This window comes from Coturnix japonica, chromosome 5 (genome assembly GCF_054131305.1).
Source record: "Coturnix japonica strain WE chromosome 5, WE-NBRP24, whole genome shotgun sequence".
NCBI classification, from domain to species: Eukaryota; Metazoa; Chordata; class Aves; order Galliformes; family Phasianidae; genus Coturnix; species Coturnix japonica.
In genome coordinates this window covers 55,205,050-55,219,300 of record NC_140667.1, presented here as the reverse complement: position 1 = coordinate 55,219,300, position 14,251 = coordinate 55,205,050, and the positions used below count along the sequence as shown (strand labels likewise).

Sequence of the window (14,251 nt, the reverse complement as noted above, 5' to 3'; positions counted from 1 at the left end):
TTTGCTGCAGGACTGTTTAATGTTCAGAGCCAAGCATGAATAGTTCTCAATCGGCATCTCTTCCCTGTAATAATCCCCAAACCTGGCTGTGCTGATTGCTGAGAATAGGGCTGCTGAAACATTGCTTGCTAATAAAAAAATCTCCAGAGCCCTAGTGTGAGAAATAGCTTTTCTTTAGGCACCTCCCAGCATTTTTATGGACAGGAAAGTGTGAGGAAGCTGATGCCTTGCTGTGATCTTTGGAACATTAAGGGTTGGCATTTAGTGTGAAGCCTTTCACTAAGTCCCTTCCTTCCTTGATCAGCTGCTGAAGCTTTGGAGGAAGGCAGAGTAAATGTGCCTTCCTCATATGTTAGGTGTAGCCATAGGGTGCCACCAACTTGGGAACAGCTGGCTGACAGCCTGCTTCAGGCTCCTGAAATGAGATGGGGGGATTTGAACTTGTTGAATTTTAAAATAAACCTTTCACAGCAATTCTTTTCAAATGCCACCACCTACATAGCAAGGTAGGATACGTAGGTGTCCTCAGTAATCAAAGACATCGTTTCTGACCTGGCTGATACAGCTCTGTGACCCAGCCCTTCTCCCACAGCTCTTCCCATCTCCACTCCCAAAATCTGGATGTCATTTAGGCCTCCAGCTAGGGACCTTCCTTTCCAGGGTGCCATAGGGGTGCTCTGATGGTTGGGCAGCACAGCCAAGGGCTCTGCCAGCCATCACAGCCTCCTTGCTCAAGCTTTTAGGTCTGTGTGATCAGCCTTAAAAGCACAAATTAAAGAGCATCCTCACTTAATGGTACTGCTTCCTCTCTGTAGAGACAGCAGTCTCCCCTCATTCCTAATGGCATTTCAGTAATGCTAAGTCATTAGCACAGTTACTTGAGATCTGAGTGAAACATCCATTCACTGGTAGGGAGAGAGAGTGCTGCTGCTTGTAAAATTCACAGCTTGATGTCTGAAGACTCAGGAACCGGCCTTTGAGGAGCTGAGCCCTCAGCCAGCTCCTGTAAATGTTAATGCATCTGTGGCCGGTTTGGTTTGGGTGGCATTATTAGTTGTGGAGAAGAAAGAGTGAACTTTGAAAAGAGATCTTTAATTTTGCATTCACTGGAAGGGCAGAAAAGCCATATTTGCTTTGAAATGGAAATGACTGTAAAGTGGGTTACATCACAGCCTCTAAACTTATTAACAAGAGACTGTGTTCACTTTGCAGGTACCCTGTCTGAGGAGGACTGGAAACCACCTCTTCCTGCCTACAATTTCCTCCAGATGATGGAGGCCGCGGGGCCAGAGTTCACCCTCCATACCTCCTCTCACCAAGAGGAGCAGCAGCAGCTGGAAGGCTCTGAAGAAAAAGCCACAGTCAGAGAGGAACTGCTTGAGGAAGCCAGGGTGAAAGCAGAGAAAGCCCAGGGCCCTGGGAGGGACCTGCGGGGGACAGCCCCGAGGTTGGCAGGGAGGGAAAAGCAGGCCAGGAGGCACAGTGAGCTGTGAGCAGGAGGCTGCGGGACAGTGCCCAGAACACTCTCTTGCTTTCTCAGCCCCCAGTGAGCCTTTGCAGCAGAGAGAGAAGTGAGTTCAACTGTAAACTAACAGAAATGGCACTTAAGTTCTAGTCTAAATTCTGTGTTGCAGTGTGTGGGTTGTTCTGTGGTACCTGTGATTTCTGAGAGCAGAAACACATCTGTACGACATGTAGCTTGGCCCTGCTGGGTGCAATCCGTGATGCATCCTGCAGTAGATTGTGAGAGCAGGTCTGCATGAAGGTTGCTGCCGAGTTCTGCCTGCCTGTTGGTTAATGGAGGGGCAGACTGAGCTCACTTGGTGTACTGAGGGCTTGCCCACAGCAAATTATGCCAGAAAAGTTGAAACACTGCAGCTTTTCTTCACATTTTCTGTATATCCAAACAGGGAGAAATTGAGTGATTCCAAGATAAAGAACATTTATCTTCCCTTTGTTTCAGTAGAGGCCCTACAGACCTGTGTTGGCAAGCCCTGCTCTCCATAAACAGTTAAATGTGCACGGTAACTGTGTAGAGCTGGAAGGGCAAATGTACCTCGGGCTGGAGGGCTGAAGTGTTTAAACTGACATGTGAATGTTTACACCTGAGTGGTGAGCTGAATCCATGAGCGTTCTCATTCCCAGGGGTAACAGCGTATCTGGCTAAAGAGGCTGTATTACAAAGAGCTCGGGTCATCACAACAGCCCTGAGTACCCAAAATAAGAGTTTGCCAGCAAAGCCCAGGGGCCGGGCAGATTGGAAGATGGCTTTGCTCAATGCTGGCATTTTCTTGGTTGTGAGCCCAGGGGGTTATTTACAGCCTCTGCTATTTTCCTTCGGTCTCAGTAACAGCAGCGAGGTTGGTGCCTTCTGAGCCAAGGATGGTGCAGGAAATGAGATCTGCAGAAAGACCAGCGTAGAGATAAGGGGAGAAAAGTGAGAGGCAAGGCTGGCAGTGCGGGGACGGGTGGTGCCAGTGTGGGGCAGAGCAGTTTCACATCCTTCTGGTGGTGAGTGGGAGATTTGGGGTGTGGGGAGGCAGCATTTCAGCCTCTGCTCCTTTCCTTGGGTCAGTCTGATTCCATGCTGCAAGACATGGGGAGAGCAATGTTTTAGGGAGAAAGCTCTGTCTAATTCCACTGATGGCCACAACAGTCTTCCCACTGCCTTTAGTAACAGTCTGTTCCACAGCCCTGCTGAGATGAGTGGGGAGGGTCAGATCCTCCCCCCTCCTTATGGCTCTCAAGCTACTGGTGAGGGGAAAAGATGGTGTTAAGGAACTGCTGAGAGCACCATCAAGTCTCTCATCCTGCAAACAGCCCACAGGGATGGGAATATTTTGAAATGCCGAGGAATTGACCATTAGTGCTGTGCCCTCCATAATTGAAACAGACCATTTTTGGACTCTTGTCAGGCTGAGAGCCAGAATGTATGTATTTAAAGTAATAAACTGTCGTATGCAGTACACAGTCTACCATGTAACAGCATTTTCCCAAGGAAAGGAGTAGGTCAGTGTGCAGGCAGAGCCTCTATGAGTTCCCATCATTCCTCTGCAATGCAAAGTGGTAACGCTGTGCTCCGTGACCTGTACATGGGTCATTTCCAGCACTATCCCAGCACTGGTGGCTGCTTTCCCTCTTACTGCATCACTCACCCTCTTCAAGCAGAGAGAAAGTGCAACGTTTGGGCTTTTCAATCATTTCGTAAATAAACTCTTATCTCAAGTTCAGCTGAGCTGCGTTTGTGTCCTGGACCAGCATGTCTAGGATGGAAGCACACTTCCAGGAAGGCTGCTCAGCTGCTGGGTGCAGTTGCAGGAGGATGGCTGCACTGACTTAGCAGGTTTTGTGCAATACCAGCAGCCTTCCCGGATCCCTGCTGCTTTTGGCTGCCTGTCATTTTTTATCACTCCTCTTTGCTGCTCAGCATCCAAGCAGGAGCCTGTCACTAGGGGTCAGTGCCACATCTCAGTTCTGGCTGGAAGAATTGCTGCTGCTTAATTGATCCTGGAGAACTGCCATCGAATCAATGGGGGTCCAGGAAACCGATACCCTGTGGGGATGCTGATGGCTGAGGGCCTGTCTGCTGCTGCAGGGGTGAGGAGGGGACAGTGGCTGCAGTGAGGGGGGGCTCACAGCTCTAAGGGTTTCAGCACCCATATCACCAGTGGGTCCCCCAGCCCTCAGCCTCCCAGCAGGGAGATGCCCAGAGCCCTGAGCCCACCAGCAGCTCTCTGCAGCCACAAGACGTGCTTGTTAGGTGGGGCTGCTGACCCTGAGCACGGGTGTGGGTCAGGGTCCTGGGCCACATCAGGTCGTGTGGGTTTGGTTCTGGGTTTGGTTGTTTCTTTAAACACAAGGTCTCTATTTTGTTGTGTAGTATAACCAGTGCTTGAGGCGTGGAGGAAATCTATACAGGTATACATGTACCAGGATATGTGTGTGTAGAGAGAAAGCGTTCTGCATATTGAGAGCAGTTTGATTGTTGTCTGTACCCTACAGCCTTCTCATTGTGTTCATTTTAGTAGCTGTGGCTCTGGGAGGACCAACACGGAAAGAAATGCTCAACAAATGCTTATGGTCTCAAGTGAAAAGAGCTGAGGAAGAAGAGCTTTGTATCCCAGGGCAGCCAAGAAGTGTCTGAGATGTCTCTGATTGAACAGAAGTAAGGATACAACATTAGGATTATGTGGCTGTGTTTGAGTGTAAAACAGTTCAGCTCAGTGCCCAGCACTGCATGGAGTGCTGCAGGATCTGTGGTCGGCCTGAGCAGCCATCCCCATCAGCTGGGAAGGAGAGGAGTGCTCTCTGCAGGGACTGAGGGAGCGTTTAGGATGAGTGTTGTGCTTTTCACATTTAAAGAGCTTTTAGAACTGTTATGGAGTGTGCCTGGTCTGTGGCTTGGCCGGTGGGCAGCAGACTGCTCCCCTTGGAAGCTGGCCTTGGGGACTTGGCTGCATGACATGATCCCCATAGGACATCAGAAGGCAGTCATGTCTCTTCTTGCTGCTTTGTGACCCTCCGGGTGAACCACAGCCTTTCTCAAGTGGGATCAAAGGTGATCTTTCCAAATCAGCTGTTCTCAACCCATCCCTTCCTCAGTGCCCCAGCCCACCAATGGACACAGACCCCATTATGGCTGTGCAATGGGAATACAGCTGTAGGATGGTTAAAGACGTGGCTGCAGCAGGAGGAAGCATGCAGGAGCAGATGTCATGGGAAGGACACTTGTGCCTGCGTGCGGGCAGCTGCCAGGATGTGAACCAAGACAAGAGCTGGTGGCCTGGCTTGTGTCATTGTGCTCATCAGTTCCTGGTGCCACAGGGATGGAGCGTCTGGTGGGGCCGGGGGAAGAAGGAGGAGGATGGCAGCCTTCCTGGGGCTGTGGATGGGGAAGGGCTACCAGCTGAGGCTCCCTCAAACAGCCCTGGTGCTGAGGGGCACAAAGGCAGGGGGGGCCTCAGCCCCCATTCGAGGACATCCAGTTTTAAAAGGCTGACACAAAGTATTGAGCTGCAGTCCCATGGGCCTGGGTTTGCTGGAGGGGATGGGAGAAGGGAAGGAGCTGGTGTGGAGCTGGCATGGCCAGAGGTGGCAGAGGAGCTGTGATGACGCACATCTGGGACAGGGAGGGTGCAGGATGGAGCTGGGATGTGACATAACGGGTGGCTTTGGGGCGGGACAGGTTTCCTCATTGCTGAAGATGTGTGCCTGATGAAAGTACATCTGTGCTCCCAGTCACAGCCAGGGGAGAGATGAGGACTGCGGTTCCCTAGAGGGCAGCTGCCACAGGTGGCTTCAGGTCTGTGTCCTGCTCAGCCAGACAGGGCCTGGGTCCCCTCTGCCTCCTTCCTCCTGGAGCTGAGCATCCCCAAGCACCTTCTCACTCTATTTTCCCAACAGAGAGATGCCACATCTCAGCATCTCCTCCTGGGTTTATATCTGTAGCCATAAGGTGTCTTGCTCTGTCCCCAGGCTGAGTGTGATGCAGGTGTCTGTGCAGGAGCCTCACCCAGATGGAGAAGCCAGAAGAAGGGGAGCTCAGGTTGGAAAGGCAGGAATCAGAACCAAGGCAGAACTGGGGACGGAGTGCTGGCGGCGAGTGCTGCAGTGCCACGTCGCTGCTCTTTGTTCATTGTTCCCTCCTGGCTGAGTGGAGCCAACACTGGGACAGGAGTTGATAAGGGAGGAGAGGGCACCGCGCTGTTCCTGCTCCCCGACAGCTTGTTTCCTCACTCGCCCGACCTCTCCTTAGGTAAACTCACTGCTTTGCCTCTTACAGTTTGCTTTGCTCTCAACACAACGCAACACAGGGCTCTCAGAAAACAGCCCAACTCTATTAATAGCCAATGGGGTTGCCAAATCCCTTCTTTATGTTGAAAGAGCCCATGATTCAGCCCTCAGTGGTAAGAAAGGAGCTGTGCTGGAAGGGTCCTGGCCTGGAGGACCGTGTCCAGCATGGAGCAGAGGTGGGGACAGTCCTTTGCTCTGTTGGCCATGGATTTCTTGGCTTGTTTGCAACACAAATAATTGTATCGCTAAACTCGGTCTTGTTCCTTGCTGCTGGCAGGTGCCCAAAATACAGAGCTGGACTTGATGGACTCATGTTGTGTATGCACCTGTAATGGAGGAAAAGCAGGACCCAATCAATGGGGGCAAAGCCATGGACAAGCCGCTGCAGTTCCTTGCACTCAGGTGGGGATGAAATCCACCATGTCCCTGTCCCAGCCTTCCTGTGTGACCTGCCCTGCCTGGAGGAGACCCAGGCCTGGAGGTACCCCAAGGGTGCAGCTGGAAGATGCTCTGCTAGGAGATCTCATCCTGGTGTAGAGGTGAGCAGAGGAGGGAGCCCCAGCTCCCAAGCCAAATATTTAGAAAGGCAGAGATTGACCCAAAATAACTGCAAATGTTTTCAGGAGCAAAGCTGGAACAACAGCAGTGTCCATGGGCAGTGGCAGGGGCCACCCAGCCTAGGGGACAGAGCAGGGCAGGGACAGGGCCAGCTCCCAGCCACTTACTGCCCTGCCTGCACAGTGTGCAGGGTCTATGGGGCTTTTTTGGCTGAGCTTCTTGGGGACACCACATCCCCACGGCCCTGCCTGGCCATGAGCACAACTGCAGCCAGGACAGCAGCTCTGCTCCTGCAGGGCAGCCAGATGTGCTCTCAGCAGCCAGATGTGCTCACAGCAGCCAGATGTGCTCTCAGCAGCCAGATGTGCTCTCAGCAGCCAGCTGTGTGGGCACGCAGTGACTCAGCCCGCTCCCATATGCTCCCCGGGGTGTGCTGAGTCACCCAGCCAGGTGCAGCCCTGCCAGCCCCCACGGGACAGCAGCACAGCTGGAGCCCAGGGGCACGTGCACCCTGGTGACCCCACGTCCTGCCACCACATCCCCAGTGCACCCACTGCTGTCTGTGTTGATTAAGGGCTATGACGGGTAGAGGCTGAGGGATGCAGCAGATCCCTATGGCAGGCGTCCCGCTCTGAAAGGCTGGCACACAACCAGAGCTGTGTCACCAAGCAGGCACCAGGCACCGGTGGCATCTGGATCTGGTTCTTCAGCAGCGATGACGAGCACAGAGCGCTGCTCCTGTCCACATGTTTCTGTGTTTCCCTCTTGCTAAAAACCCCACTTTTTTCCCCAAGCTGCTGCTGGCTGCCTTGGGAAGAATGCGGTTTCCAAAAGGTGTCGAAACCCAACCCATGGCCAAGTGTGGGCATGAGCCCAGCTCACACCCAGTGTGCACATAACCCCATTGGCTCCTAATGGAAAGTGCGACAAATAGAAGTTCACAACCCTAGAGAGCACAAACCCAGGGGGCTGCGGTCAGCAAGGACCCAAAGGGACCTATTGCTGTTCCTGTTGGCTCAGGACGGAGGCAGCAGTGAGGCACTGTATGTGCAGCAGCCCTTGAGGAACACCAGGAGTTGGTTTGAGGTCATTTTCCTCCCTGCACAGCTCAGGTTCACCCTGGGGGCTGTCTGTGGGGATGATGCACTCAGTGCAATGGGGCGTGGAATCTGTAAGTATGACCATGACATCAAAACCCAGGATCTATTAAGAGAAAGCCACCAGAAACACTATGGGTCCTTCTTTCCTGGCCCTGTGATTTGCAGCTGGGTATGGGTGAGGAGCTGGGCCCATTGGTGGCCATAGCACTGGTTGCTGTGTCACCTATCCCCACCATTCTGGATCACAGGACACAGAGCCCTGGGTTCATATCACTGGAACAATGTGCACCACAATTATATGAGTGCTGGAGACAGCAGGACCCGGCTCCAGCAGCCAGGATGAGCTCTCCAGCATTTTGCTTTCTCTGCTGCCCAATTCCCAGGGAATGGGAAGGGCTTTGCAACACAGCCAGGCTCCTCATGGCAAAGCTTCAACTATTCTCCGTCCAGGCAATGCAGCAGTGCTGGAGGAGCAGGGCCAGCTGGCTCTTCCCAGCTATTTCCCCACGCTCGTGGGCTCAGCAGCGCAGCCCAGAGCTCAGCCCACTGCTCCTGCTGCCCCCACATCTTCCACCTCCTGGTGGCACCGGCAGAGCCTGGGCAGGATGTGGGATATAGGGACACCAAGCTGGAAACGTGGACCCCCACCCTCCCCATCTCCTTTTTATGATAAGGAAGATTTCATCTGGTCCAAAACTAAGAGTTTGAATTTCCTCCACTCTTGCTACAAGGCAGTGGTCACTTCAGTTGAGTTTGGGCTGGGCAAGCAGGCAGCTGACGGCTCCATCTCCACGCCGAACATCTCCATCCCAACACTGAACATCTCAGTCTCAATGCTGGAAATCTCCATCCCAATGCTGAATATTTCCTTCCCACTGCTGAACATCTCCATCCCAGGGCTGAACATCTTCATCCCAGTGTTGAACATCTCCATTCCAACACTGACTGCCTCCATCTCTCTGTCTCATTGCTGAACATCTCCATCCCAGTGCTGAACATCTTTATCTCAGCGCTGAATATTTCCATCTCCGTTTCTGAAAAACACCCTACAAGAGTCTCAGGAAGGATGTGGACCTCATGGTGACCCCCAAAAACAATAGAGACTCCCCCAAAGATGTTCACTGTTAGAAACATAAGCCCAGTGCAGACCCTGGGGTAGAGCCAAGGCTGTGATGTTCACTGTTTTCCTCCCTGCTCCTGGCAAAGCTCTGCCCTCCATCATCCAAACAATCCTGCCCTGCCCCGCTGCCCTCTGGTCCCAGCAAGGCTCTAGCAAATCTGAGCAGGGGGACAACACAGTTCAACACGGCGTAAAACAGCGCTCGGAGCACAGCAGTGCAGTCAGCGCCCAAAGCAAACACGCTCCTGTGAAAATAATCCTTCCCAGCTCAGTGCACCCTTCTAAAAACACAGAGTGACTCCAGAAAAATGTGAGAAAACATCAGCTGCTCACCCTGAGAGGAAAAAACAGCACGGGAGACACAGGATGGAGCCTGCCGGCTGCAGACATGTCCCCATTGCAGAGGATCCCGGGGCCATTGTGATGTCCAGGAAGGGCTGAGCTCCCTTAAAGAGCAGCTGGATGATGAATGTGGAGTTGGAAACCTCTTGCAGAAGGGATGTGCCACAGCAGCCCGCTTCAGCTCCCTCTCCAAGAGAGATTATTAATTGTAAACATTGCAGATCTTCGTGATTCATGCTCACAATTGTAGCGCATCCATCACACAGTGGGAAATCATTAAGGGAAAGCATGGGCTGGAGGCACGGGGCGGTTGTGGCCGTTGCTGGTGGGGAGCACGAGCAGGAAAACGTCATGCTTGGGAGGAAGAGCGGCCCCAGTGCCCCTCTTGTGCAATGGCTCCGCAGAGGGGAGAGGTGCTGGGAGGATGCTCGGAGGGGGAAGTGGCCTCCTGAGCAGCCCTGGCTCTCCTGGGGCTGGTTGTCCCACCTCGGGCAGTGCCGCCTGCAGGGAACCTTGCAAGGCACGGCCATTCCCAGCAGCCAGATGTGCCAGGAAGCATTTTCTCTCCTCTCCATCCTCATCTTCAGCATCTCTGTGCTCTTCAGATCATGCTGGAGAGGTGCAGGTTGGATGCTGGGAAACATTATTTTCTGAAAGAGAGGCCATGCTCTGGCACAGCTGCCCAGGCAGCGGTGGAGGTGGAGATGTCTGAGAACCATGGAGATGTGGCACTGAGGGACGTGGGCTGTGGGCGTGGATCTCAAAAGTCTTTTCCAACCCTGCTGATTCCCTGCCCACCCCACGGACATGGTCCTGCAGTGGAAGTGGGGGCTGTGGAGGCACAGCTGGGAACAGCACAGGGGACAGAGATGATGGGCTGGTGCCTGAGCCAGGGACATGGAAACACTGGGCCAGGTGCAGAGCCCTGGATGTGGGCTCCCCGGGTCCAATTGAGAGCCATCATGGGTATGGGTGAGGAGCTGGGCCCATTGGTGAGCCAGTGAGCTGCTCCCATCCCCAGTTGGATGGAAAAGGCCTGTAGGGGAGGAAATAGCAGCCGCTCACAGCAAATAAATGCTGTCTCATGTATACATCCACTCGGCACGACAAACTCCACCAGCCCTCAATGATCCATGGGGCCAAAGCTCTGGTAGCACGAATGTCTGTGGATAAACACAGGCAGAAGCAAACAGCTCAGGAATGGCTTCGTGTAAACACAGCCAGAGTTCTTTGCAACTCTGCTCCAGACTCTGTCTGCTTTGATATTTCACATCTGTCCTGGCCAACACCATCCCCTCCTGCCTTTCCCACCCAGCCATAGGGAGATGTAACGCCGTGCCCAGTGTGCCCTGGAGCTGGCACTGGGGAGAACTGTTAAAAAATAATTGGAAAAAAATAATGACAGCGATTTTAAAAAGTAAATTCAGTAGACAGGAAGGGCTTGATGGGAAAAACGTGGCTGTAGTGGTTTGTGTGTGAGGGGGCTGTTTATGGAGGCTGGGGGAAGTGAGACAGCTGAGAATGGTCAGTGTAAGCGTGTGCTGCCCCAGCCTTGTGGGACAAGGACAGTGATGGGGGTGGGATGAGAGGGGGGGATGGGGGTGGAACATGGGTGGGCATGGGGTGAGAATAAGGATGGGTCCAGGGACAAGGATAAGGATGGAGATCAGGGAGGGAACAGAGATACAGGCAAGGATGGGATGGGGATCAGATGAGAATAAGGATGGGGATGAGAATGGAAAGGGGACAAGAATGGGGATGGAGACTGGGATGGGAACAGGGGTACAGATGGGGATGGGAATGAGGGTGGGGATAGGGATGGGAATGGGGATGAAGAAAGGGATGAGGACAGGGATGCAGTAGGGGATGGAATAGGTATAGGGATAGGACTGGGGAAGGGGATGGGAACGGACAAGAACAGGCAGGGCTCAGCCAGGCTCCTCCCCATACAGAACCCTTGGGCTCACAGAGCTCTGTGCCTGCAGCAGGAGCCGCCCCATACACACCAGTGGCATCTGCATCAATGTTCTCATCAGGCAGAGCCTGAAGATCCTTTGTCATTCTTCCCAGATGGATGCAGGCTGAGGAAAGGCCATGGGACGGGAAGAAAAGCAGTGCCCTGCTAATCTTCATTCCTGCTCAGTGTCCCTGCTCCGGGATGTCCCTACCTCCATAGAATCCTATAATCATAGGTTGAAAAGGTTTGCAAAGGCCCACAGTGCTCATCCAGCTCCAACCCCCTGCTGTGTGCAGGGTCACCAACCAGCAGCCCAGGCTGCCCAGAGCCACATCCAGCCTGGCCTTGAATGCCTGCAGGGATGGGGCATCCACAGCCTCCTTGGGCAACCTGTTCCAGTGCGTCACCACCCTCTGGGGGAAAAACTTCCTCATAAGATCCAACCTCAACCTCCCCTGTCTCAGTTTCAAACCATTCCCCCTTGTCCTGTCACTGCCACCCTCACAAACAGCCGTTCCCCCTCCTGTTTAAATGCTCCCTTCAAGTACTGCAAGGCCACAATGAGGTCTCCTCGAAGCCTTCTTTTCTCCAAGCTTTTTTCCATCCCTGCACCCTGTGCAGTGTTGGCCGCTGCAAGACCCGGCTCACGGAGCAGAGAAACAAACTTCTTTCACTTTTTAGGACTTTTTCTTTCAGCCACGAGCTGTCGGCTCTTGCAGCTGAACCACAGCACCAACAGGGCAGGGGAGGGCTGCTCTCCGGCCCCGAGCTGTGCTCAGATTTATGATCTGCCATAGCTCTATCTGGGCTGCACGTGACCAGCTCCGAAATCCCAGGACCTTTGCTCTCCCTCAGCCATCAGCCCAGCTCCTGAGGCTGTTACAACAGGGAAGATGCCCAATGAAGGGGGTTTGCAGGAGAGATTGTAGCATGCAAGCACGGCAGGGAGCAATAGGTCGCGCTCATCCGTGGCTTATAACTTTTATAGTCTTTCCAGAGCCAGATGCTTGACATTAGTTTGACACTGTAGAGGCACTTGTTTTTGAAGGCTGGGATTGCTTTGGGATCTGCAGCATTTCCCCACAGACCACACGGCTCGGCTGGAGGCAGATTTTTCCACGATTCAGAGAAATCCACTTTAAAAAAGCAGCTGGGCACGTGAGACCCGCGATGAGACGGCAGATTCCCTTCCCACCGCCAGCAGCTCAATGGGGGCAAGGGAAACCCATTGGTGACTTCAGGCTGTTCATCGCCTGGGTACCAAAGCGCATCCACGAGCATCCGCAACACGTGTCCAACTGGGGCAGCTCTCACTGCTGGGTTTTCCCATCTGAGGAAAAGCCATCTATCTCCATTTGTAACACAGAGGGAGGCAGTGGAGAAATGACATTATCTCATACATCATCTGGAGGCTCTTAAGGGTGAGGATTCTCCCCATGGGAAAGTGCCAAGGCCGCGCAGACCCGCTGCATGCACACATCCCCAGAGCAAACAAACACGGATGTTTGAGGGCTCACCCTTGTGCTGGTAGCTTTATTTTTAGCTCCCAGCCAGAGCTGGGTCTGAACATGGCGTTCTCAGCGCAATCCAGCTCTTCCATACTCATTGGGCATCCCAATGACTCCCACCATGGAGCGTCCCCCGGGTGCTCTCTGTGCATACAGGATGTCCCCATCCCTCCCCATGTACGTGCCTTTGTGCTTGGATGCTGCCGGCCTCTGTTCATGGCTAACAACCATAGGATGAGAGTGATGGATTCAAGTCGTGTCCCTGGAGGTGCTCAAGAGAGGTGAATACGTGGCGCTGAGGGACATGGCAGTGGGTATGGTGGGGCTGGGCAGGGGGATCCTAATTAGAGTTTTCTCCAGCCTTAAAGACTCTACCATTCTACAATCTGGGCAGCATAGAATCCTGCCCCCCACGGACCCACTGCCAGCCCCAGCACCCACCCCTTACCTGATTTCCCCCAGCTTTGGAGGGTGGAGCCAGGCATGGAACTGAGCCCGTCCCTCCCACATTCCTCCCCTATGCATCAGCTCCAGGAGCCACGGCCAGGTGTGGGCTGGGACAGAGAACCTGGAAGTCCCTGAGCAGCCAACATGCGGTGGGAAGTGGGGGAGGCTTCACCCACTACCTAAAATCCAAACCATTAAATATATGTGTAATGGGATAGCATTATATTGTATATATTACCATATATATTTATCAATAAATGATACGTATATACCATACATAGATTACAGATGGGGCCCTGGGCAGCTTGAGCTTTTGGGGGGCAGCCAGTCTGTGGCAGGGGTTGGGCTGGGGGCTGTGTGGTCCCTTCCAACCCTCCTATGGCATCCTCACAACCCTGCCCAGAAATGTTCCAAAACGAGCCTGAAACCAGGAGAAAAGGAGCAAAGATGAGGGACAGAGATAAGAAACCCTTAAGGGAAGGCCACAGATAACAAGATGACACTTGAGTGCGTCACATTTCAGCAGAGCAGATGCTGATTGAGTTGACAAAGGTTGAATTAATTTGGGTATTCTAATAGCTCCTGCTCGACGCTAATAAAAGCGACGCTTTGTGCAGGCTCATGGCTCAGGATGCAGTTAATTATGGCCTTGCAGAGCTCTCATTGAGGAGCTTTTCTGGGCTGATAGGGGGAGATGGACCGGCTGCTGCTTTGAGTTTGTGCACTGCAGGAGCGGCAGCAGCCAGGGGTGGCTGAGGCTGGGGACAGCACTGAGATGTGGCCAAATGTGTGGCAGCAGGATGGGCAATGGGAGGTTTTTTCCAGCCCTGCACATCCCACTGCAGAGCCAGAAAGCTCCCCAACAACAAACAAGCAGCAATTAGTGGTCAGCAGCCTAGCTGGTGCCTAGAGCCTGTGGTACGCATGGAGCTGTTCCTTCCCATCCTCTGCAATTCCATCTCATCCCATCCCACCCCATCCCAGCCCACCCCATCAGTCCCTATGGACGGCCCCAGCTGCTCCCCTTGCCACCACACGCCTCAGTGGGATGCGGTCCCTCTGTTCCCAATGGTGTTTTTCCATCCTTTGCATGCCAGGCAGCCTTTCCTGCTGGTTTCAGATTAGGCAACTTGTCCCAAAATTCCACCGTGAGCCACCAAATAAAGCAGAAGAGCTGCTGGCTGTTCCCAAAGTGTATTTTGGCTCATTTTCAAGCACTCTCTGGAACACGAAGGGCCCAGAAACTGCTGTGCTGCAGCTGCATGCGAAGCAGTGGGGTGGGTGATGCAGAGGAGGCTCCAACAGAACCCACCCCAGCCCTGCAGCCATCCCCGGGCTGCAGGATTGCCAGAAAGCCGTCGGCGGGGCTTGAGCAATCGCATCCCATGCTGCCATCTGCCCACACGCGCTCTGGAGGCCAGTAAAC

The 14,251-nt window shown here is 53.5% G+C and overlaps 1 protein-coding gene and 1 long non-coding RNA gene across 19 annotated transcripts in view; both read left to right on the top strand.

Moving 5' to 3' along the window:
- The window catches only part of TXNDC16 (thioredoxin domain containing 16), a 41,200-nt gene extending 37,970 nt beyond the window's left edge, over window positions 1-3,230 (top strand). For all 18 annotated transcript variants that reach the window (XR_014946868.1, XM_085549771.1, XM_085549764.1 and 15 more), the window contains one exon: window positions 1,213-3,230. Coding sequence is in view for 17 of the 18 variants with exons in the window: in XM_085549771.1 (XP_085405897.1) it covers window positions 1,213-1,493 (281 nt within the window). In the remaining variant the exon portion in view is untranslated. The remainder of the gene's footprint in view (window positions 1-1,212) is intronic.
- Window positions 3,231-5,619: 2,389 nt separating this feature from the next.
- On the top strand, window positions 5,620-6,101 carry LOC146760867 (uncharacterized). The gene is made up of 2 exons (XR_014946870.1): window positions 5,620-5,755; window positions 6,071-6,101. It is a non-coding gene; the product is annotated as an uncharacterized LOC146760867 (long non-coding RNA).
- The last annotated feature ends 8,150 nt before the right edge of the window (window positions 6,102-14,251 follow it).